A 26,844-nucleotide genomic window follows, 5' to 3' on the forward strand; every position below is an offset into this window, starting at 1 on the left:
TGAATCAGATAGATGTGGTTGGTGATCTGATCCACAATCACAAGCAAAATTTCCTATCGTCATGAAAACCCTGGAAAATATTCAAAGTTCACAGGCCAACTTACATCCTTCTTGATAGATGATTCTTAAAATTAACAAGAGTACAAATTTAAAATCCAAAACACTTACCTTTAATTACAGCTATAAGGCACCTAATCAAATTTGATAAATAAGTATTAATTTTCCTTGTTGACTGCATACAAATTGTAATTATAAGTAGTAATTTATATCACTTTACTAGGATGTATTTGATTCATTCTGCCATATTTTTGTTGGGTTCCAGTTCAGTTGAGAATTATAAGGATCACTTACACATATGACAATGCGATGAATGTCATTGTGTATAGAAATTGTGTATAGGAGTGTTAAAAACATCAGTATGATTTAAAGTTTGTTAGTGTGTATGGTTTACTGAAAACCTGAGGAAAATGTAGAAATAACTTCTGCTTTTGTCTTGCTGTCAGAATGCAAGTCCAGCTGGGCAAGCATTGGTACAGAGAGGAGTCAGCAAAGGTGCTGACAGTGTTAAGACAAAGCAGAGCAAGGGAGAGAAGTGGCAGCCCTGAAGGAAACTGAGAAGTGGGAACCATGTAGAAGACCCAGGGTTGCTGCCATAACGTTTCAGTCTCTGGTCATAGTCTGCAGAGTTCAGAGATCTCTGCTTCCAGTTCTCTTTTGTGACCTTTCTGAGTCCAGGTGTTTGGTCTCATTGGCAGGTTTTTCTGTGAAAAGGCAGAAAGCCAGAAACCAGCTGTAGGGGAGACAAGGAATTAAAAAAAAAAAAGCAAGGGAGGATGTCTGTTCTGCTGCTAAATGGGATTTCAGGGCCAAGCTGAGTAAAGGGATTATACATCGGGAACGAAAACCCTGAGGCTGGGCTTTTGGCACAGAGAGTCCTGCAGTATGACTGTCCAGAGCTTCCACTCTGGGTTATATAAAGCAAGGAAGAGAGGAGTGTAATGTAGTAGAAAGGCTTCATTGTTACTAACAAGGGAAGGGTCAGGGCAAAGGGTTCAAAGGATCACCAAGCACCCTTGATACATTAAATGCTGCTGACTTCAACGAAACAGAATTAACTTTGCAAGTTAGGAGACAGGAAAAATTGTCATTGATTATTGACATCAGCCTGTGTAGTGGTTTTGGTTCACCAATTTGATTTTCCTGGCCAATGCAACAAATCATGTAGTGGGTTTAGCACTGACTAAAATCACCAGTGCACCTACTTATTTGCTCATTTCCTTCTGTGAGATATGAATTAGGAGGAGGGCAAAGCAGGCTCAAAATTTAAAAGGTAGAAAAAAAAAGTATTTACAGAACTAAGAGAATAATAAGAATCAGAATAAAACCTTCAGGAACACTTTTCCTCCCATCTCCACAACTTCTTTTCTTTCCCAACTGAAAACATAGAGACAAAACCTGGGATTTTCAATCAGTTACCACCTCTATAATAGTCTTTCATCAGTTCTTGCAGGGAGAAAAGTCTCTCTCACCATGCCATGGAGACTTCTCCGCAAGAAACTGCTCTTTCCTGGCTTTTTAATTTCCATGAATGGCAGTTGCCTCGAAAATCTGCAATTGTGAAGCTCCTCCCATCTTTCACAGCCTTCCCACAGCTAATTTCATGGGCCATGTCAACTTATAGGGTATTATTTTAAGGATGAGCTGTTCAAAAGCAAAGGTTCTCTTCATCTATCCTTGAGATCATCTTCATCTCTGGGAAGAGAGGTCTTCTTCTCTCCCTGGGGGAAAGGGTCTTCATCACTCTCATCTGTCTCTTCAAGCTTCTCATGGGATCACAGCTATTTCAACATCTGCTTTGCTCCATTGTGGATGCCTCATGTCTACAGTTTGAATACTCCATCCCCCCATACTTTCTCATGAATTAAAAGGGGTATTCTAATGTATCAATCCATCTCCATGGCCTTAATGAAAGAAATTTCAGCCCTAATACTAGGCATCTCCTCATTCTCCTTCCATCTGTGACTTGAATCCTTCTTTACTCACCTTGGTGTCTTCATGTTGTCCTCTACATGTCTTCACGTCCTTTTCTTTCACTCAAGAGAGGATCAATGTTTTGCAGGTTTCATCTGTGCAGTGAAAGAGTTAATATCTCACCGGGGCCTGTGGATGGCCATGATGGTTTCTGCCAGGCAGTGGCTGAAGCAGTCACGGTGATGGATTTCAGGCCATGCTGGGCCTGTGCCAAGATCTCAGGGGGCCAGAATGGTGGAAGCCGCCCTGGCCACATGGCTGCTCTCCATCCCGTTTCTTTCAATATCATCTGCAGGCTGATGGCTTCCCCTCCCCTGCCTGGCAGCCTCTGGGGCCCTGTGGGCTGCAGCAGAGGGGGCCTGGCCCGGCCCAAAGCAGCTCCCGGGGCCTGGCAGACCCCAGCTCAGACCTGGCCAGGGGATGGGGAGGGCTCAGTGTCAGACAAGATGTGACAGCCATGGCCGGGGCCCCATGGCCTCCCATCCCCCTCCCGGCCACTGCTGGGGTCCGGCCTGGCCCCACCAGGCCGCACGAGCTGCAGCAGAGGGGGACAGACCGACCAGCACCCGGTTACCTCTTCACGGCCAGAAGCAAGAGAGAGATTTCCCAGGCTTGTCTGTCTTAAAAATGTGGAATTCACAAAGGTAGACCCAGATTCTAAAGGCTTTAATAGGTTGTCAGTTCTCAGAGCTAGCCAGGTATTGGTTTCTACCAGGCACAGAGGAAGCTCTCATCAGCTTCTCTCAGAAAAATAATTTCTGTGGGAGGCTTCTTGCCTCCTCACTAAATGTCAATTAATGCAAAACCAGCACAACCTGTATTAAGGACTGTGAACTCTTAGGCTGTGACTGAATCAACCATACTAGCAGTGGGTTTTTGGAATCAGAGGAATCAGAGGTACACTTAGTCTACACAAGGACTCTATTTTTGGAAGCTAGGGAAGAATGAAAAATAATATTATCAGTGTATTCAGGACAGGAAATAATGATTTCATTCTGTAGTTCTCTACCAGCAACACAAATAAATTGTGCTGTTGGCATCCTGTTCTTCCAAATTGACCTTACTCCAAACTCTAATTGTTCTTGTAGACATCAGGTTTATTAGAGAGTAAGTTTTGCCATGTTTCCCTTCCAAGAAGGATGCAGGAACTTTAGTGAGGTGTAACATAGATTTTCACATCTGAAATGCCTGTATTCTGTTTATAGGACCTACATATACAAATAATTTTAGAATAATTAATCTGTTGGGTATTACAGTTGGCTCACTGTGATCTGGGACCAGTCCGACCGGGTGGCATGGAAATAATAGAGGGTCAGATTCCATGGATAGCCCCAGGAGAGATTTTAATGTTCATAGAGAGACCCCATGGTCCAAGGGGCTCCTTCCAAAGACGCAGAGGTGTGAAGAGCTTCAGAATGTAAAGGGATATCTGAGGGTAAAGGTCCAATCACAGCCATAGGACAGGGTTTTGATCTTTTAAGTCTAAGGTAGCATGACTTTACTAGCATCCCACTCACAACCTGCCTCCCAAGGTCTTCAGGTTTATTTCCTGTGTTCAGGAACCCGGATCAGGTATGATCTTTCCCATCTAATTAGTTTCCCACAGTTGGGGAGGTGTGTGGGAAGGGAATGTTTACTTGGTTATGTGGCTGAATACATCCATCAAAAGTAGTTTGGGCAACAATATCAGCTACACTCCTGATGTCTTTGGATTTTTTTCTGAGACTGCTAAATCAAAAATTCTCTTGTATTTTTTTTTTATGTCCTGTGTAAATTGGAGTAAGTAGGTTTAAGTCAGATACCCATCCCTTCTCTTACTGACACCTCATCAATAATTTTATTAAAAAAGAAATCAGTGTGAAAAGAGCATGGTTGTTTGGTTATTTTACAAAGATACTTCTAGAAATACTAGCAGAAAATTTTGCAATCATACGTGATCTGTCTTCAAAATTATGATCTTAAGGTTTATTTGACATGTAATATATTAGCGAAGATCAGCTTGCACAGAAGTCTCAATTTAAGTCCAGCTTTATAGCCTTATTCCATAATGTGCACATTCCTGAAATTACAGTGATTGCAATATTATATGAATTTCTAGATTTGCTTCAGTACAAATTTGCTCTGAGGCAGAGGAAAAACCCCTCTTGGTGGAGTTCAGTTTGAAGATCTTTCACTTTGGAGGCCTCTGAATAAACAAATTTGAGTGTATATGAAAGGGAAGGCTGAAGCATCTTATGGGTGGAGGGTTGTGTGATGTAGGGACAAGTTATCAGATGCTGAGTATATCAGGTGTGATGGGGCAGGGGTAAAAACAGATGGATGTTGGATAGTTTGTACCCATGGTTTCACCAAAGCAAGGGAAATCTTACTTAGGACCCAACTAATGTCATGAATTAGCAACTCACAGTAAGTAGTTTGATGTCAAAAATATGTGAGAAATGCTATTTCTTACTAAGATACTTTCAGTAGGTCTCAGGTAGCTTGGAGTTCTGTTCTCATGGAGCAGAGCCCAACTGAGATCCATGAGACAGACTTCAGTGGCAGCAAATTTCTCATGTACTTACTGAAATAATCTGCTCCCATCCTGATGCAAAAGAGGAGATTTTCCTACTGACCATCTGCTCCACATTTGGAGACAATGTATCTCCATCTATGTATCTTGTAAAAAAATAATCCCGCCGTGTCTTTGAATATGACCATAAGGGAACCTGAGAAAAACCAGGAGAAACATACATACCAAACAAAATGGGTGTTTCTTTACAAAATGTTTAATGAAACTGTGCAGCTTCTTTCCTGCAGAATATTCTGGTTTGCAAAAAATGAGGTCAGGGAAATGAACAAAATCATGGAAGCACAAAGCATTTAAGTTATAGAATGTAGAAGTTTTCTACATCTGACTTATTTCAGAGTTCTTCATGAAAACAGACAGAATTATAAACCCTTTTATCCAGGACAGCCCGAATCCTGAAGAAATGGGGTGACTTATTTAAATCTGTGAGCACTTGGAACTTAAAAATTAAACTAGTCCCAACGGTCTTGTGTACTAAACCTTTATCTTGTCTAAGTTATATTTTATACCATCTAAATCAGACATAATCTGAGTGGTCATTCACATTGTCTCTATATATATATTGTTCATATGTGTCCTGGGTTGATTATGATGTTAAATTGTATCCCCATTCGTCCACCTAACCCAGACACAGGTTTTGTATTAAAATTCCATCTCAGAGTAAAAGTGAGTGGAAAAGAAGCACCGAGTCTGTTATCAGAGACTGTACTTGCTCCCCCCGCATCGGGAGTTTTGACTACAGCACAGACAGACAACAAGACACAGATCGCCTTGGCTTTCCAACTAGCCGGAGCAGAGAGGTCTTCCTGGACTGTTTTCTTTCCCTTTTTTGAAACGAATCGAACCTGCTCTGGACTGGGGACTCGGGGGAGCACCGGGAGCTTGCACCCGTGGACTACCGGGAGCCCAGCCTGGGCAGCGGCATTTTCCAGTGCCAGAGGGACTGATAACAGAGCGAACACCTACAGGAAAGAGACCCTCTGAAGTTTGTCATCTCTTCTGAAGGGCGAGAGGTTTTGTAATTTGATATCGTTCATTTTTGTGCTGGGTAGTGCTGTGCCTGTGAAATAAACAGGTTTTTTCCACTTCTCTCAGAGAAATCTCTTCCCGAACTGGTTGGGGGGTGGGAAAAAAAGGGCCACGTGGGTTTGCTTCCCGGGGGGAGCCCCACTGGAGGTTTTCTCCCAAATTTGCCCTAAACCAGGACAAATACATTCATTGGCGCCCAGCGCATGGCACGAGAGAGTGGAAAAACCCTGTACTGATTGTACTGAAGTGGCAATTACTTTGTATTGGGATAAGATAAAGCAGTCCCTAGCCATCCAGCCATGCTGCTTGAATTAATAATGTCTTTTGGGGTGCAGGCCTTCATGTGTTTCTGGTCACTAGGCTTTTTTGAGGTTTTAATACCTTTATGGTCCCTTGGTTTATTTTCTTATCCACAACTAGCCCCGGTATTGTCCCTAACACATAGCTTTTACAGTAGAGGGGCACAGATTAGAATAGCTATTGGGCTGGGCCTAGTGATTATGATTTCCAAGAAGTTTATTCAGGTGCTGCAGTCTGTTCCAAATATAAAGGATTCATGGGTATGGTTATGCACCCAGTTTGTTAGAGGAGGAGCAGGAAATGAGGCTTTTCAACCTTTCCTTTCCTTCTTCTCCTCTGAATCGGTTACATCATTATTGGCGAGTGTTCAGTTTCCCCTGAATGTTAAAGAGACCATCTTTCTGGCATTTAATCTGGTAAGTTTCCTTTATACAGTCTTCAGCCTCTCTAGAATGAGGGCTGAGATTTCTAGAGGGACTGATGAGACCCCTGAACCAAGCATGGAAAGTCCTGAGTGGGGTGGAGAATGGGAGGATATGGGCCAAATCCTGAAGGGATTTTCTGACCCTGTAGTTTGGGACTTTCCACATGAACAAATTCTGAATCCAGCTGAGGTGGGGAAATATCTGAAAGAGAAGTGTCAGGATAATTCCAAAGAAAAAAAGATCATTGCAGTAAGCTGGGCCCTGGCATATGCGTACCGTACATTGCTAGATACTGTAGGGCAGCAAACAGGAGGAAGGGGACAGGGAGGTAAATCAACAGCTACCCCAATTACTCAGGCTGCAGCCAACCTCCCAGTTACAAAGCTGGTAGCTAAACCGGACAGCAAGCCTCAACCAATGGCTGTTGCTATTAGCACAAAAAGTGGAAAGTGCACAGATAAAACTGATTGACCAGTGGATGATGATGATGATGATGCAGGAGAAGGACCCTCAACGCCTCCTGACACAAAACCGAGAGTCAAAGCAACTGGCACAAGATCAGAGGCTAATATTGAGTCTTTTTCTCTGAAAGATCTTCGTGGCCTGAGGAAGGACTACACTCGACGACCTGATGAATCTATAATTAGTTGGTTAGTCCGTCTGTGAGATGCCGCAGGTAAAGCTACAGTTCTAGATGGCACTGAAGCGAAGCATCTGAGATCCCTGTCACATGATCCGGTTATTGACCAGGGGATGATGAGGGGGGCTAACCCTCGCAGTCTCTGGGCACGGGTCCTTGAAAGTGTAGCCCAAAGACATCTGTGTGTAGATGATCTCTACATGCAGCAAACGCAGTGGAAAACCATCGAACAAGGGATCCAACGCCTGAGAGAAATGGCAGTGGCAGAGAGTGTTTTTTCAGATGACATACCAACTAAGAATCCAGACTTGGTGCCATGTACATCCGTGATGTGGCGAAAATTGGTACGACTTGGGCCACAAGAATATGCATCTGCTTTAGCAATGATGAAGCGGAATGAAAGGGAGGAGACCGTGCTGGATATGGCGAAGAAGCTTCGAGCATATGTAGATGCCGTGCATGGCCCCACACATGCAAGAATTGCAGCTGTGGAAACACATCTGCAGAAATTAGAGGATAAAATAGAGGAGAATCACAAGAAACTTAGAGATGAGATTAAAGAGGACCTTCTCCAAATTTCAGCAGTACAGATCAGAGGTCCTGGCACTCAACGCAGACGTTCCCCTGATCGGGAGAGAAGGTATACCCCACGAGCTGAGCTGTGGTTCTTCCTGCGTGATTGCGGAGAGAACATGAGGAGATGGGATGGGAAATCTACTGCAGCTCTGGCACAACGGGTGCGTGAATTGAAGGAGGAGAAGAGTCACAAAGGAAGTTCCACCAAAAGGGAAGCAGCTCCAGTTGCACGTAGCCGAACTGCCAGGTATGATGATGATGACATGTCCGATCCCCTTGAAGGAACATCCAAGACATATACCAAAGGAAAGAAGGATAACCAGGCTTAGAGGGGCCCTGCCTCTAGCCAGGTAGAGGCTAGGGAAAATCGTGTTTTTTGGACTGTGTGGATTCGTTGGCCTGGCACATCAGAACCATAAAGATATGAGGCCTTGGTTGACACTGGTGCACAGTGCACGCTAATCCCGTCAAGACATGTAGGGGCAGAATCTGTTTCTATTGCTGGCGTGACAGGGGGATCACAGGATTTTACCTTGGTGGAAGCAGACGTGAGCCTGACGGGAAATGAGTGGAAGAAACACCCCATTGTGACAGGCCCAGAGGCCCCATGCATTTTGGGCATAGATTACCTCGGAAGTGGGTATTTCAAAGACCCAAAAGGATTCAGGTGGGCTTTTGGGATAGCAGCTGAGGAGACAGAGGGTGTCCAGCAACTGAACACCTTGCCTGGACTGTCCGAGAATCCATCTACAGTAGGACTTCTGAAGGTGAAAGAACAACAAGTACCAATTGCCACCTCGACGGTGTACCGCCGACAATATAGAACAACTCGAGATGCTGTGATCCCCATCCACAAGATGATCAGAGAGCTGGAGAGCCAAGGGGTGGTCAGCAAAACCCACTCACCCTTCAACAGCCCCATCTGGCCTGTGCGTAAATCTGAAGGAGAATGGAGATTGACTGTGGACTATCGTGCATTGAATGAAGTGACTCCACCGCTGAGCGCTGCCGTGCCGGACATGCTGGAGCTCCAGTACGAGCTGGAGTCCAAGGCAGCGAAGTGGTATGCCTTTATTGACATTGCTAACGCATTTTTCTCCATTCCCCTGGCAGCAGAATGCAGGCCTCAGTTTGCCTTCACCTGGAGGGGAGTGCAGTACACCTGGAACCGACTGCCCCAGGGGTGGAAGCACAGCCCCACCATTTGCCATGGACTGATCCAGGCTGCCCTGGAAAAGGGTGAGGCTCCAGAACATCTACAGTACATAGATGACATCATTGTGTGGGGGAACACAGCAGCAGAAGTGTTTGAGAAAGGAAAGGAAATCATCCAGATCCTCCTGGAAGCTGGTTTTGCCATCAAGAAGAGCAAAGTTAAGGGACCAGCTCGTGAGAGCTGTGGGTAAAGTGGCAAGATGGACGGTGTCAGATTCCTACTGATGTCATCAACAAAATCTCAGCAATGTCTCCACCAACTAATAAGAAGGAAACGCAAGCTTTCTTAGGTGCCATAGGGTTTTGGAGAATGCATATTCCTGAATACAGTCAGATTGTGAGCCCTCTTTACCTGGTCACTCGGAAGAAGAATAATTTCCACTGGGGCCCTGAACAGCAACAAGCCTTTGCTCAGATCAAACAGGAGATCGCCCATGCAGTAGCCCTTGGCCCAGTCAGAACAGGACCAGATGTGAAGAACGTGCTCTACTCTTCAGCCGGGAACAATGGCTTGTCCTGGAGCCTCTGGCAGAAAGTGCCTGGGGAGACTCGAGGCCGACCATTAGGATTTTGGAGTAGAAGCTACAGAGGGTCCGAAGCCCACTACACCCCAACAGAAAAAGAAATTTTAGCAGCCTATGAAGGAATCCAAGCTGCCTCTGAAGTGATTGGCACTGAAGCACAACTCCTCCTAGCACCCCGACTGCCAGTGCTAGGATGGATGTTCAAGGGAAAGGTTCCTTCCACCCATCATGCAACCAGTGCCACATGGAGCAAGTGGATTGCCCTCATCACGCAGCACGCCCATATTGGTAAACTGAATCGCCCTGGGATTTTGGAGATAATTACAAACTGGCCTGAAGGTGAAAATTTTGGTCTCACAGATGAAGAACAAGAGGAAGTGACAAGGGCTGAAGAAGCTCCACCATATAACCAGCTGCCAGCAGAAGAAACACGCTACGCTCTTTTCACTGATGGTTCCTGTCGCATCGTAGGGATGAACCGGAAGTGGAAAGCAGCCGTATGGAGCCCCACACGACAGGTCGCAGAGGCCACTGAAGGAGAAGGTGGATCAAGTCAACTTGCTGAACTCAAAGCTGTTCAGCTGGCCCTGGACATTGCTGAAAGAGAGAGGTGGCCAAAGCTCTATCTCTACACGGATTCATGGATGGTGGCCAATGCTCTGTGGGGATGGTTGGAGAGGTGGAAAGAGGCTAATTGGCAACGTAGAGGAAAACCAATTTGGGCTGCTAAAGAGTGGAAAGATATTGCTACCAGGGTAGGGAGACTACCAGTGAAAGTCTGCCACGTAGATGCCCATGTCCCCAAGAGTAGAGCTAATGAGGAACACCAAATTAATAAGCAGGTAGATCAGGCTGCAAAGATACAAGTGTCAAAAATAGATTTGGATTGGGAACATAAGGGAGAGTTGTTCCTAGCCTGATGGGCTCATGATGCCTCAGGTCATCAGGGTAGAGACGCCACCTATAAGTGGGCACGAGACCGAGGGGTGGATTTAACCATGGACAGCATTTCTCAGGTTATCCATGACTGTGAGACATGTGCTGTGATCAAACAGGCCAAGCGGTTGAAGCCCCTCTGGTACGGTGGGCGGTGGTCCAGATACAAGTATGGGGAGGCCTGTCAGATCGACTACATCACACTGCCCCAAACCCGCCAAGGCAAGCGCTACGTGCTCACAATGGTAGAAGCCACCACAGGATGGTTGGAAACCTACCCTGTGCCTCATGCCACTGCCTGGAACACCATCCTGGGACTTGAAAAGCAGGTCCTTTGGAGGCATGGCACCCCTGAGAGGATTGAGTCAGACAATGGGACTCATTTCAAGAACAGTCTTATAAACAGCTGGGCTAGGGAACATGGCATTGAGTGGGTGTGCCATATCCCTTACCATGCACCAGCAGCCGGGAAAGTGGAGAGGTACAATGGACTGTTAAAAAATACCTTAAAGGCACTGGGTGGAGGATCTTTTAAAAACTGGGAGCAACATCTAGCAAAGGCCACCTGGTTAGTCAACACCAGAGGTTCCACCAACCGAACAGGTCCTGCCCAGTCTGAGTCTTTACATGTAGTAGACGGAGACAAAGTCCCAGTGATACATGTCAGAGGTCTGCTAGGGAAGACAGTTTGGGTCAATTCTACCTCGAGCACAGACAAACCCATTCATGGGGTTGTCTTTGCTCAAGGACCAGCTTGTACATGGTGGATAATGCAGAGAGATGGAACAACACGATGTGTACCTCAGGGAGACCTGATCATTGGGTGAAAGGTTACTGCCATTGTCTGTACATTAAACCACGCAGACATGAAATAGAAGGAAATGTGTAAGTGTTGAAGGTATGAGCAAGTGAAAGATGGTGTTTTGAGTGAGTAAAATGAGAGAGTGGGGAATCCTGCAGCTCTCCAGCGTGGCGGTCTGGATTCAGTAGCTTAGTGTGGGGCATGACAGAGGCATGATAGATATATTGCTTGTATTTTTTGGGTGGAACGGAGGGGAAGTTTCTATGTATGTAAATGTGTGCAGAGTTGGAATGTTAGTTTTGGCAGTAAGTCGACGATATGGGGATAAGGGGTGGAATGTCCTGGGTTGATTATGATGTTAAATTGTATCCCCATTCGTCCACCTAACCCAGACACAGGTTTTGTATTCTTAAAATTCCATCTCAGAGTAAAAGTGAGTGGAAAAGAAGCACCGAGTCTGTTATCAGAGATTGTACTTGCTCCCCCCGCATCGGGAGTTTTGACTACAGCACAGACAGACAACAAGACACAGATCGCCTTGGCTTTCCAACTAGCCGGAGCAGAGAGGTCTTCCTGGACTGTTTTCTTTCCCTTTTTTGAAACGAATCGAACCTGCTCTGGACTGGGGACTCGGGGGAGCACCGGGAGCTTGCACCCGTGGACTACCGGGAGCCCAGCCTGGGCAGCGGCATTTTCCAGCGCCAGAGGGACTGATAACAGAGCGAACACCTACAGGAAAGAGACCCTCTGAAGTTTGTCATCTCTTCTGAAGGGCAAGAGGTTTTGTAATTTGATATCATTCATTTTTGTGCTGGGTAGTGCTGTGCCTGTGAAATAAACAGGTTTTTTCCACTTCTCTCAGAGAAATCTCTTCCCGAACTGGTTGGGGGGTGGGAAAAAAAGGGCCACGTGGGTTTGCTTCCCGGGGGGAGCCCCACTGGAGGTTTTCTCCCAAATTTTGCCCTAAACCAGGACAATATGGCACCTCATAATTATTCCCCCTTCCAATATTAGAACTGCTAAGGGTGTTGTTTTCAACATGTGTTTAATTGCTATGTATAACTCATAAGCAAGTATTCAGTTTACAATTCAAGAACATACATGGTGTGCAACAAAAAAAAGGAGTTTGTCCTGTTAAAACTCAGTCTTATTTCAGCTGAATTTCAGGACCCTGTTTTTCTGTTGTCCAATCCAGATTCTTCAATCAGATGGTTGTGGTTAAATTGGAACGATGAGAGGGAGCCAACAGTTGTCTTCTGTGTCCAAGTCTTAACATGATTGGAAGCTCGCTGCCAATATTTCCTGTCTTCATCACCATGTCTCTTAGTAATGAGAAGTCAATAAATCCATAAAGTGCTGAGGTTCCCATTTCATAAACTGCAGCTTTTGTCATGCACATGTAAAACTGCACTAAAAATGGCACATTAGGTTTTCAGCTGATGAAGGATATCTTCTTTAATTCTTTTCATAATTGTTTCTGTCCTTTGGAGTATTTATTTAGACATACAAACATAAGACACATCAAGTCAAAATCTGAATGGACAATCTTATAAAGGTAAATGAAATCAGAAAATTCCTTTTATTTCAATTCCTGTCTTTCTTAAGGAAGAATCTGAGCTCATTACAACTAAATTGTGTATGCATACTGACAGTCAAAGAAACCCCAGTCTTCCATTCATAATTACCTTAAAATCAAAGATTAATTTTTGAAATGCCAATAATTTTGTGGGTTAATAATTTTGATAAAGCATCCCCAAATTTAGGTAAATATTCCAATTAGATAAAATGACTAACCAGAATCTTCAACTGACTCTATGGGGCCAAGCTAAACCCTCATGCAACTTTATAATTGTGGCCTTGAACCGATGCCAAGAGAGGAGGAAAAGAGTGTGATGATTATTTTAAAGTTCTCTTAACTCAGGCAATAGGAGCATGTCAACCTTTACCATTGTGAACATAGCAATATTTTGTGTTAGTCATTAATTTTTAGATTTAATATTCAGGATAGAGACAGATACCACTTGGTTTATGCCTTTTATTCTTTTGTATGTTCTCTGTATTCTTAACACATATATTTGTAACTCTGTCACCTATTGTAATAGTGACTAGTTTTCCCAGTACTTTCCCTAGACAGAAAGAGAAAACAAATTCCAGAAATCCAAGCCCTGGGAGGTACAAGGCCCCTGTGCTATCTTGGTTCTTCCTGGGAACCAAGGTTGAGAACAACTCTTCAAGATACATTCTCATGGACAAGGTACAGCTAGTGTCAAGGTGGGGACTCCAGAGAAGGGGCTTGACCTGGGGAGGAATTGCATCACCACTTGTCCTCCTAATTGGTGCTCTTTATCAATTATGCTAATTTCCTAAAACCTATGAAAATGTACTCACCCCTGGGGGAAGTGGGCTTTTGTGGACATCTTTCCATAACTGCTCCTGAAAACCTTCAAATCATTAAAGATCCCCTTTCACATTAACTCCTTAGTAGGATTATCTTGAGTTTCTTTTCCAGGCTGGAAAAAGGCAACAAGATGCTAAAAGGAAAATTGTATAAAATTTGGATTTACTAACTGAAAGTTACATTTTTAAAGTACTCACAGAAATATGAATAGGGAAATAATGCTTAATTTGTCTTAAACTGTTTAAGCTTTCAAATACAATTTCACGATTTTCATTTTTTCCTTTATAGTCTAAATGACTGGTTTTGTGTCAGATGGGGAATTGTGTGAGTAGTTATTATTAGTGTAAAAACATTCTGATGCTGCTGCTTATACTGTTTGTTCTTAAAGGAACCCACTGAGAATGTTTGCACTACTCTGTGATAGCAACAAAGATGGTTCCTGCTCTTCAAATATCTTCTAGTCCAACAAGAACTGTTATAAACTGACATTAAAATGACAGCATAGGGTACGTGTACTATGACACTTGAAATGCTAGAAATAATATGATATAAAGTGTGTGAACATCTTAGTCCCCAGGTATCTTTTACAGCCTTTGTCAAGTGGATTGACTAGTTCATGTTTAAAGAAAGATATTTTTTATAAGTAAGACTCTGACCACAATTTTAGTGAACCAGTCAATAGATTTCGACTTTTTCAGCATAGTTGTGACCTGTTTTCTTAGAAGGTTTCATAAAACTATTGAATTGACTATATTAGAACAGTTTATTTCGCTGGCCCTCCATCCTACCACTTGTGCTGTTCAGACTCATGGAAAGCCTGAGGATGACAGAATTTTAATGTGAAATCCTCTCATATTCACACTCCACTGTTACTGTGAGTCATGTAAACTGAGGTATCCTCCTGGGATTAATGCTACACTTTCACATCTGTTTTTATTGTTCTTCTGATCCGTTGAATTTTGGCAATGATCTCCACTTAACTGCAGCAGATTCCTGATGTTAGCTTGTTTTTGGAACACATTTCCATATTGGCGCAGATTCTTAATAGAACCATAGTCTAGTCTGTGTGCAAACCCTAAACCTGAGTTCCCATTTGTTGCAGACAGCCTACTTGGAAGTCTCTGTTTTTTTCCCGCAGACTGTTTCTACCAGATATCCTGAGTAATAATGCTTGCAATTTGCCCTCTGTTAACTTTTCTGATTTCTAGGATTGGCTTAGCTTACTCTTGTTTAATGAAACATGTTAGTTCATGCTACCAGTCCCGCTGTGAGTTCTTTCAGAACTTCAAGAGAACATTTCCTTCTGAAGTTTAATCTTTTCTGTCTTACTGTAAGAGACAGCCTGATTATATTAAATTGTTTCTGTTAAGTGTCCAGATTCATCTTTGTTACCAAAGGAGCCAGTTGCTCAATTTACTGGGCTAACACTGAGCTTCCATCCTGAAAAGCCTTTCTTCTTTCCCACTGGTATATTACCTCACAGTGGGAAATGTGTTTTAAACTTGCATGCAGCCTTTCATTCTATATCAGTCTGGTAAGTTTACTTAGTTTATAAATGGGATAAATATGTGTACCTACCACTGGCTCTTGACAGAAAACAGGCATGGTTATAATTAGTCACTCTGGGGTGGCACTGGATTAAGGAATATTGATCCCTAATGTCCTTAGAAGGATGTTATACATGCATAGCATTGCCTTGTTGACTGTAAGTTTTATAATTAAAGGATTATAAAATAAGATTACAGTTAGAGTTAATAAGAAAAGGTTTGAATGACAATGTACTTATCTCCTAAGGAATAATACAGAATCCTTCTTGCTTGAGACATTTAAAAACAAACAAGGCAACTGACCTTTTCATCCCTGACTCCTCATTTGATTTCAAACAGCCTCATTAAGCATTTGTCTTTGATATTTTTATTTTGAGAAATGAATTTTTACTGTTTGGTAGAACTTACTTTGCAGATAATATGCAAAGAAATTTTTTTTAACAATCTAAATTTAATCATGATCCCTTTTCGTTCAGGGCATAATACATTTAATACTCATATCTTGAATTAGAAGGGGCAGTTAATTGAAAAGACTGGTAACTTAGCATCAATGTTTTTGTTTTTGTATTGTTGCCTATTCTCCAACCTGGAAAAGAAACTCAAGATAATCCTACTAAGGAGTTAATGTGAAAGGGGATCTTTAATGATTTGAAGGCTTTCAGGAGCAGTTATGGAAAGATGTCCACAAAAGCCCACTTCCCCCAGGGGTGAGTACATTTTCATAGGTTTTAGGAAATTAGCATAATTGATAAAAAGCACCAATTAGGAGGACAAGTGGTGATGCAATTCCTCCCCAGGTCAAGCCCCTTCTCTGGAGTCCCCACCTTGACACTAGCTGTACCTTGTCCATGAGAATGTGTTTCAAAGAGTTCCCAGGAAGAACCAAGATAGCACAGGGGCCTTGTACCTCCCAGGGCTTGGATTTCTGGAATTTGTTTTCTCTTTCTGTCTAGGGAAAGTACTGGGAAAACTAGTCACTATTACAATAGGTGACAGAGTTACAAATATATGTGTTAAGAATACAGAGAACATACAAAAGAATAAAAGGCAAAACCTAAATGGCATCAATACTACTCCTGTTTTTATTTATGGCACCTTAAAATTCAGTATATGATAGGAAATAGGTCTATAGCCTTTAATTGCTTTCAGCTTCTGGCTGCAAGCTTTATCATGAGAGAACTACCTTGTGGGGAAGTACAAAGCAAAGTATATGTTCAAGAATGGATTCTAAAAGAGAGGTGCTTCTGAGTAACATCTTGCACATAATGTGTGTTTCTTCTTTACTTGGGTTCAAGTAAAGAGGGAGGACTTAAAAATCCCCACATTTGCAACATCATGGTATATACTCTAAAGATGTAATTTTTTTGCAAACTGATATTAGTGGTTTAAGAAAAGCCCTTTTGAGTATGCTAGTAACAGAGGAAATTGTCACTTTCTAGGAGGCAAGAATTTCTGTAAAATACAGTGAATTACACTGTTAAGTAATAACTGTAGAAACTGTAGACATCTTAGGAAACACACATAATAAATGGGATTCTTAGTTATCTGTTGAAGAACAGAGAACAAAAGTGTCACCAAGAAGTGCAACACTTAGTTTTGCAATTGTAATCCCTCCTGTCTCCTGTGCATTTGAGATCTGCCCAATTAACTCCATGTTTCAATAATAACCCCAAGCCTATGAAACATCTCAAAGTTCCTATTAAACATGTGTGCAGATTAAGAGGGCTCATGAACTTGATGAGTGAGGATGAGTGTCTGTCAGCAGAATCTGCTGAGAATTAAGTATGAATAGCTGAATAGAGAGACATCTTAAGGAGATTACAAGTGGGATCGATGACTGTACAGTGTAAGGACAGATTGTTTAGGGACCCTTTCTTCCCTGAATAAATTAATCAAAAAGCAGCAGTATTCCAGCTTGCCAAATGAACTTAAATGATAAAGTTGGTTTTAGCCACAAAGTCAGCAATAATGCAGAATGAAGTCCTGGAAAGTGTTGCCATGTGTTTTTTGAAATAGGAGATCCCTAGACTGACTTTGCAGCTTCAAGGATCCAGAACATAGAATGAAAGGTTGCCTCTGCAGCCTGGTCTTTTGCCTACACCCTGCCTTGCAAATTCAAGGTAGAGGATCATTTAAGTCTACTAAGGCTTGAATGCTCTAGAGTGTGGGCTGTCTAAACACTGTTACACAGTAACAACTGAATGAATATTCCAGTTATGCTATTACAGGATGAAAACCCTAGATGTCCCCTTGTTGTCACTCACTTAAGAGCAGAGTCTACCCATGAGAAGCTCCTTATTTGGGCAGTCATCTCCCAGGCCCCAAAGTAGAAACGATCCAAATCTGGCAACTCACAGAGCTATTGAAGGAAAAGATAGCATCTGCTCTTAGATGCACTCAAATGAGGGCCTGGGTGAAGTTTATCCTCTTGTAGCAAAACTGTGGACAAGAAAAGGGAATAGAAACTCTAAGTGCTCAAAGCCTGAATAGAAGTCTGCAGGCTAACATAAGCTTTTACAGAGACAGAATGACCAGCAGCAAAAAAGGGATAAAACTTGAAAGATGTTGAAAGAAAATCAGTTTCAATGTGCTGAAAATGTAATTGATCCATTTCCAGGGTCCTAGTACTCCAAAGGAAGAACCTGAGAAGTGTGACACTTGGTGAACATTTAGGATATCTCTGTCACTTTTATTGAGTTACTCTGAATTGTTCATATGTGTCATAATTAAGAAGTCAAGCAAATGACAACTACTGTGGGGTTGGAGAACATACAGTAAATTATGAGATTATTAAAAGATTGAAGATAGAGAGTCATCAAAAATATTTCAGCTTCAGTTTCAAAAGTATTGTTAAGCTTAAATTTTAAGAGACCACATATAACTATTTCCTTCCTTCCTTCCTTCCTTCCTTCCTTCCTTCCTGCCTGCCTTCCTGCCTTCCTGCCTGCCTTCCTGCCTTCCTGCCTCCTCCTTCCTCCCTCCCTCCCTCAAGTGGTGTGGTGCTTTTTTGCTGTTGAGAGCATGAGCAGTGAAGAATAAATCTGCATTTATCTTGCATAAAAATTGAGAGCTTATATGCTCGTTACATGCTTAAGACAATATGAATGAGGGAAATTATCAAAAGTATTTCTTTTATACCTTTTAACAACTTTCAAGCCTCAGCAGAAAACACTGGGTTTAGTTTAATTTTTGTGATTATGTTTGTTCACGACTACAGTTATATTTAAAAGTGTTGCATGCCAGCTCTGACTCATTCCTTCTGTTAAACACTCACAGAAGAAATTTGTTACTGTAACATTAATGGCTGGCAAAATAGGTATTTTCCACTTTCTTTCAACTGAAGGTAGCAGAAAACGTAGAGAAATAAGTGAAGAGAGAGATGAAGTCTCTGAGTAACGTGAACCAGAAAAGTTCTGCTGAATTTGATGTAATAGTTTGCAGGGTGGGATTTGGGACCTGTGAGATGCAGTCAAACTTCTGCTATGTCTGAGCAAGCAGCCTGTAAAGTAGCTTTACTGCACTGTATTTCCTGCTTAATAATTTTTCATTAGGAAAAAAAAGGTCCAATTTACCATAATTCTTGCCATCTAGGTTAAGTGTGAAATTATTGTACATCTTATATGAAAAAATCCTGACGTTATTTCCTAGGTAAATCGTAAAAAAGAATTAAAAATTAATTTACATTAGAGATATGAGTGATTGTCAAGGAGAGAGATGAATTTATTCTGCTGTAACATGAAGCCAAAAGAGTCATTTAAGAGATGAAATTCATCCACTATGTTTCCATTTTTTTCCCTATTGCAGGCTGTGGCTTGTCATGCAGCTAAAGAGCATCTTTTAATCACAGTCTTTGGATATTGTTATGCTTTTTTTTTTTTTTTGGGTGGGAGTGTACCCTTCATGTTTATTCTTCTGGCATTGTTAGTCTTAACCTATACACAACCTTGTTCTTTAAATGGATAAAATAATTTCTTGTCTTTACTTATGAAAATAAACCTTTCATTATGCCCAAGGGTATCAGTTCTACTTGGTTAGGTTTTTTGAGTCAAAATAAAAACATCTTCAAACACAAAAAAAGCCTATGTGAATTAGCTTGAATTTGTGGAGAGGGAGAGGAAAGAGGAAAAGGAATGGCCATGATTTCCTATTCCCAATGAGACATGGAAATAAACAAAAAAACCCCAACTTTTTAAGTGCAGCATCCCTGCAAGATGAAGGAGAGAAAAATAAAGGCAAAAAAAGCAAAGCAATCACCACTGTCCCACAGGAGACATATAATCTTGAGTGTCACTTTGGACTTGATCCTCAAAAGAAATGTGTCCCTGTGGCAATTCTGAAGCTTGCAAAGATTTGTTCTCAGCTGGAGTGACAGACTTGGCTTTATTATGGATGTTCAAATACTTCTTTGCAACTTGAGAGAATAATTCCTTAATGTTCATGGGGGTTTGCTCCTCCTGAGAGAGGGATAAAAAATGGCAGCCACACAAAAGTCTTAGTCAAGTTATTTTGTCATTTAAAATTTGAGAACTGTATAATTAAGAAACTCCCTGAGAAACAATAAATTTGCCTTAAGTCTGTGGCAGATTAAGTAAGCTGCTTATACTTTCCAGGTACAAAGATGAGTTAAACAAACCCAACAGCTCCCTTACTGCAGTATTTTCATTGTACGTTGTCATGGTTTTAAACCAATAACTAAAAAAATTACTTATTTCTTGCTGTGAGATATGGATTAGAACAAGAGCAAAACAAGCTTAAAACTTAAAAGGAATAGAGAAAGTTTATTAACAAACTACAAGAATAAGAACACTAGAATAAACTTCCAGAAAACCCTTTTATCTCCCACTACTTGACCATTTCTTTGTACACATGACAACATAGAGACAAACAAACTTTAGAACTTTGATGGTTAAAAACAGTCTCAATTCTTGCTAGAGTCTTTTCATCAGTCTTTGTAGAGAAACAGAAGTCTCTTTCTGCTAACTTATGGGTTTTTTACAAGGAAACTATTTCTGTTATAGTTTCTATTGCTCTGATGTCAGCTGCCCGGAAATCTGTCATCAGTTCTTCTCCTCCCATTTCACATCACTCTGAGGTGTGTATGGGCCATGAGTTTAGGGATGTCATTTTAAGGATGAGTTATTCAAAGGCAAAAGTCTTCTTCATCTGTCTCTGTGAGCTTTCCTGGAAAGCAGTTTTCTCTTTGCCTCCAAGGCTTCAAAATCTTCACTCTACCCAGTTCCAGCAACTCACTGTATCACAAGTACTCTCTCTTTTTCTCAAAAGTCCACACTTTGAACACTCTATTCCTCCCAATACTCTGTCATGAATTAAAGGAGTCTTTTTAAACTACTATTGTCCATCTCCATAGCTTTAACAGAAAGATATTTCAGCTGTAAAGCATCTCCTTATTCTCTCTCTCCTATTTAAAACTTAACTCTTTTCCTCACTGGTTTTGGTGGTTTTATGATGTCTTCTTCATGATGATTGTCTCTCTCTTTATCTTTCTGGGAAAAAGGAGTAATCTGTACGTTTATCCAGGTAGTAAAAGAATTAAAAGCTTTAGAAAAGCTGCAAGAGTTCATGGTGTCAGGTTTCAGTCCAGCAGCAGAAACTGAAAACCAAACCAGGCTGCCAGCTCTGCTTTCCTTTCCTCCCCCTCACCCTCCCTTTCTTCCTCTCCGGCCGAGGGAGGGGGGGGGGGATGGAGGAGGCTACCACAGAGCCTTGTTACCTTCTCAAAAGCCAGAAACAAAAGAGAACAAGAGACCTCTGACTGTACTTCTTAAGGGGGTGTTCACAGGTTGAATTCACTTTTTAATGGTCAAAACTGCTGTCAATTTTAGAAATGACTGATAATTGGTCAGGAGAAAAAACTCCCATCAGCCACCAGCAGTTTCAACTTCCTTAGCTCTCAAAACCACCTTAAAGGTAAAGCTACCCCATGACATACGTTTAATTTGAATTACAGTCTCAAAATAATGGATGCTGTATTTTGAAAATGTAAACAAAGCCTGTGTCTATATAATTGTTGAAATTCTTGAGATGTAATTGCAGAATTTCAAACATAAGCAAGTTGCAGTGTTTTTTTCATTTAAGATCTGAGAGGAAAACAATATATTTTACTATGCTTTTACAGTAAGACAAGTACTAGCTTTCTTAATCTCTCACAGTAACATATATTTGTTAAGCACCTAAAAATCATGCCACGTAAATAAGTGGCTGAACAACAGGAGAGTTGGGAGAAAGCCCAACATTGTTCACAGCTCTTTTGAGTTTTGAAAGAGTGAGTCCTTATGTTTCCTTACTCTTTTTCTATCTGGAAGGTTGCAAAGAACAAATATTTACTTTGATGAAGGATCATGATCCTTATCATGGTTCAAAGTTTAAACATCACATTCTAACAGTACTGTGTGCTTTAATTTCTACAGAACTCCCTGAAATTTTATCTGTTAATACGTTTAAAAGTAATAAAGCTTATTAGGTTTTAAATTTCTCTTAAATTTTGCAATCTCTCCCTTGAGAACTGGCTTGATTGGAAAAAATGTGTTTCTATGATCTGACCACTACATATGAATTACTTGTACCCAAGTATTTGAAAATAATCCATTGTACCAAAAGCAGTAGAAGTTGACATGTTGCCCAGAAAAGTGACCCATCCCTGAAATTTCAAGACTGGGTCAGATGGGGCTCAGAGTAACCTGGTCTTGTGAAAGGTCCTGTCCATGGAAGGGGAATTTGAATTAGATGATCTTTAAAGTCCTTTTGGAGCCAAACCATTCTCTGATTTTATGACTTCAAAAGATAAGCAGGCAATGCTAACATTACACATTACATTGTTGTGCTGGTTTTGGCTGGGATGGAGTTAGTTTTCTTCACAGTAGCAACTAAGGGGACATGTTTTGAATTTTTGCTGGAAACAGAAAAATAATTTTATTATATTATTATATTATTTATTGATAATAAAGATATAATAAAGATTTGATTTTGTTATTGCTGAGCAGGGATTACACTGAATCATGGCCTTTTCTGTTTCTTGTACTATCCTGCCAGAGAGGAAGTTTGGCATGAACTGGGAGGGGACATGGGCAGGACAGCTGGCCCCAAGTGACCCAAGGGTTATTGCAGACCCGTCATGTTCAGTATACAAAGCTGGGGGAGAGGAAGGAAGTGGGGGATGCATGGAGTGATGATATTTGCCTTCCCCTGTGTGTGAGTGGGCCCTGCTCTCCTGGAGATGGCTGAACACCCACCTGCCCATGGGAAGGGATGAATATATTCACCCAATCTCTTTGCTACGTTTGTGTGTGTGGCTTTTGCGTTACTTTTTAAATGGTCTTTATCTCAATTAATGAGTTTTCTCATCTTTATCCCTCTGATTCTTTCCCCCACACAGTTGGTGGGGAATGAGAAAACAGCTCCATGGGATTTGTTTTCTGGTTGAGGTTAAGCCATGAAAATTGTATAGATGACATTGTCTTGTTCCAGTAAAATGGGGTTCCATCTATATCTTTATTCTTCAGTCATAAATGACACTTAGCGAGACTAATAAAAAGTTCTTGTGGTTTTCTTAATAAATTTTCTAAAAGAAGGTTTCGTGTTAAGCAATTGTACATTTTATTCTGTGCTATTTTATGTAGTCTGTTTTCACACAGATTTTGGTCTTTTCTGTCATATCTTGTTCCTTTGTAACAGACTCAAGAAGCAGAGTGAAAGAGGAAAGAATTCTTTCCTTAGGCTGTTACCAGACTTGTGAATATACCTACTTTTATTTTTTTTAGTAAAAAAGCAAAATAATCTAAAGTCTCTAGTGTTAGAAGTTCATGGGGCATATTAATTTAGGGGAATAATTTCCGGGAATAATTTCAAGTAGAATTCTTAACTGATGCGTGTTCTTTTCTCTAATTCAACTTGTATGTTTCCTTTGCAAATTTAAATTATACTTTCATTCAACTTAAGATAATTATGATGAAAATTATACACATATAAAATGAGAGTAACACTTTCAGTTGTGTCCAAAGGGTTATTTTCAGCTATTTTAGGAGGTAAATAGCAACATGATAATTTTGAATTAGGGTAGCTTAGTATAGGCATAGGTATTTTTTTAGCTGTTCATGTTTATCTTAGAGAGTGCACTTGAGGCTCTCATTCATCTAATTGATAAAGATACTGAATAGGACTGGCCCCAGTACTTAGCCCTAGGTAACACCTCTTGTGACTGGCCACGTATGAGTTTAACTCCATTTCACGATCATTTCACTGGGCCTGTCCATCCAGCAAGTTTTTTACCCATTGAAGAACATGAACCTCCAATCTATGAGCAGGCAGATTCATCGGAAGAATGCTGTAGGAGTGATATGGGATCATTTAACTAAACGGCTTTCAAGTAACATTTTAAGGGTAGTTAAAAAAAAAAATAAAAAAATCTTATTTCACAATCATAGGAAATGGCATTTCCAGTATAGGAAATAGCAATAAAATTCTGGTACCATGAATGGCACCTTAATAAATTAGATGAAGTTTAAACCTTTCTTCTCTATGGCAGGTAAAACTCAACAAATGGAGCATACTTTTGAAAATTTGTTAGCCAGACTTCTATAGCACATCAGTTTTCTAAAGCAAGGAATAGTTCTGTCAGTATATCTGAGTGCTGTAGAGGATCTGAATACTGCTACAGGCCATTCAGCCTCAACATCTCTGCAGCTGTAGAAGTTGTCATTAAGATTCTGCTAGAATGAAGTAGAATTGATGTTGTAGCGTGCGTTTGCTAGCAGCAATGAATATTGGACAATCAGTGCTTTCTCAGCATAGGTTGGCACACTTTTTACTTAAGTCAGGATATTTAAATAGAGGTTCTTCAAACTAAATTTAAAGGAACAAAACCAAAATACATTTCAGATGTTTATCTTCAATTACAAAGAATGAAAGCTGAACTTTTCTAAATGGTTTGTAACTTTTCTCAAACTAGTACTTTAGAAATCAATATTATTGCTTCAAATATTTGTTATATATAAATAGTTTCTAAGAAGAATGAAGATACTCTCTCCACATTTCCATGTGTGCTTGTTCATAAAACATGGAGAGGCACACGGACATGAATTAATCAGTCTAAAAGTGTTCAAGTACATGATGAGCTACCAGAGTTTGTAGAATGGCAAAGTACTAACTCATCCAGGGTGACTACATATTTTGAATCTAAGGTTAGACACTGTTTTCACAATAATGATTTGTACTATACTGGGCTCGTGTGGCAAGGTTTTGGTAGTGCATGGCTACAGGGGTGGCTTCTACGAGAACACGCTGAAAGCTTCCTCAGTCCCATGAAGCCAAATGCCAGCTGGCTCCAAGACAGAGATGGCACAATGTTGCTGCTGGAGATGAATAGATCACACGGACACAGCTTGAGGTGTGTTGAAAGGAAGAGAGAGTTTATTTCTTCTCCCAGGATTTATAGGTTTCTGACCACGGCCAGGGATTGGATGGTCAGGATAACACTTCCTCACTGCACTGGCCATGAGAAATGTCCATCACAAGATGTGTAACAGAAAGAATGTACACATCTCTATGTTTATAGTTACTGTCCTGGGAAAGTTCTTTAGAAACTATATCAACAAGCTCCGAAGCTGAGTTTTTCAGGGCAACAGCACAACAATGATGCTAGTGGCCCTTCTGTGATTTAAGAAGAAAAAAATATTCTGCACAACAGCAACTGGAAGAGTGAGAATATGTGGGAGAACTAGCTCTGCAGACAGACAGATCAGTAGAGAAGGAAGGGAGAAGGTGCTCCAGCCACCAGAGATGAGACTCCCTTGCAGCCTGTGATGCAGACCCTGGTGAGGTAACTGTGCCCCTGCAGCCTGTGGAGGTCCATGCAGGAGCAGAGATCCACCTGAAACCAGTGGAGGACTCCACACAGAACCAGATGGATGTGCCAGAAGGACACTGTGACCCTGTGGAAAGCCTGTGCAGCATCAGGCTCATGTCAGCACCTGTGACCCAGTGGAGAAGAGCCCAGGCTGTTAACAGGCTTTCTGGCAGGGCCTGTGACCCTGTGGGGGACCCTCACTGGAGCATTCTGTTCCTGAAGGGCTGCACCCTGTGGAAGGGATCCACACTGAAGCAGTTTGTGGAAGACTGTCTCCCATCGGAGGGAAGTGGACAAAACAATATGTCCCCCATTCCCTCCCCCCCAGCACTACATGGGAAATGGAGGTAGAGAGAATGAAGCTGAGCCTGAGAAGAAAAGAGAGGTGGGGAGAATGTGTTTTAAGATCTATTTATATTTCTAGTATCCTGCTCTGATTTGATTGCTGATATATTCAATTAATTTCCCCAAGTAGAGTCAGTTTTGCCCATGGCAGTTATTGGTGAGTGTTCACTATCTCAATCCACAAGCCTTTAGTTATATCTTCCCTTTTCAGCTGAGAAGGAGTTTTTGAGTGTTTTGGTGTGCACCTGGCTTCCAGCCAAGGTTAGCCCACCTCACATACCCACACTTCTTTCCTGCATGGGAAACATCCTGTCTCATTCTCACAGAAACAAAAACTGGAACATAAATCCCAGGCTGAGTACACAGTTCAAAGATTTTCTCTTATAGAAAGTTAGTTATTCTCTTGCTTTTATGCATTAAAAAAACAACAAAAATATTGCACCAAATTGACAAAGACTTCAATTCAGCATTTTCTGTGGATAGAGAAGACCTGAAGAAGGTCTGAGGGAACCTCAATAGTTTTCTCTGTCCAATAAAGTATAAAAAACATCTGTGACTTATGCTATAGAGATTGGAGATAGCAGCATTTCAAAATGAAAAGGGGGCAATAATTTTTACAGACTTGTGAGTACTACAGCATTAAAGTCTCTCTTTCTTAATCATCTTAATCATCTTTCTGCAAGAAGAAGCAACTGGGATAATCCATGTCTGAAGAATGTGGCATGAGAATTTTCCTAAACAAACTGTACAGTAGCCAGTGATCTGGGCTTTGCTATATCTTCAAGATTGAAGGAACAAAGGACTTCTTTTTTTTCCTTTATCTCTTTTCACTTGCTCCTTGCATTTGCAAAAGCTTTTATCATCTTCTTGATTCTTTTTTCTTAAAACAATTTTACTATAGGTTTCTCCACTCTGATGAAGAAAAGAGTATGATCTGTTTTTAAGTACTCGAAAAAGCATGTTACAAAAGGTTCACATGGAATAAATAGTTTTCTGCTTTCCTGTAGTGTTATGTTTATTCTTCAACAACCCATGTCACCAAGGAAGAAATAGAATAAGTACAAAAAAAAATTATAATGTTTAGAGATAAAGATTATTTTATATTTATATAAAATTTTATTTTTTTCTTTTATAAAGAAGGCAAGCCTAGTGGGAGAAATTCAGCTTTACCTAGGTCCACCTGTCCACACTCATGTTTGCAGTGTCTCTATCTCTTTTGTTGTTCATTGATAGCCATGAGGTGGGAAAAATCTCATGATTAATGGCAACAGAATCATCTTTTCAAATGAGCATGAACAGTAATTCTTTTTTTTTTCCAGAAACTATATATTGATCTATTTATTTATTTCTCAAGATTGTTCATAACATTTAATTCTATTGGTAATGACTTAGCAGTATTTCTTTTGAAAACTGATGTTCATGTATAAATTGTACATTAGCCTTGGAGTACAGTAAGGACTATAGTAATAATGTCATCCTCTGAACTTACTATTATTCCTCACAAATATTAAAACATATTTGTGCATTCACTATAGAGCCTGGCTGAAGGCCTTCACTCATTTTAAGACAACTGTAATTCTCCTGCTCAGTATGACTCTAAAACTTTATTGTACTATTTCCTGACTTTTGTTTAACCACTTTGTTT

At 41.0% G+C, this 26,844-nt stretch overlaps 1 protein-coding gene across 1 annotated transcript; it reads left to right on the forward strand.

Annotated features, from left to right (window-relative positions):
- The first annotated feature begins 5,928 nt into the window (after window positions 1-5,928).
- LOC148185135 (uncharacterized) lies at window positions 5,929-17,657 on the forward strand. The gene is given in 2 exon segments (XM_088053218.1): window positions 5,929-7,731; window positions 17,610-17,657. Coding segments are annotated over 2 exon segments (1,851 nt in total).
- Window positions 17,658-26,844: the final 9,187 nt, after the last annotated feature.

The sequence above is a fragment of the Pseudopodoces humilis genome, chromosome 1 (assembly GCF_049639895.1).
Source record: "Pseudopodoces humilis isolate 2021_Gansu_Grassland_sample_001 chromosome 1, ASM4963989v1, whole genome shotgun sequence".
NCBI classification, from domain to species: domain Eukaryota; kingdom Metazoa; phylum Chordata; class Aves; order Passeriformes; family Paridae; genus Pseudopodoces; species Pseudopodoces humilis.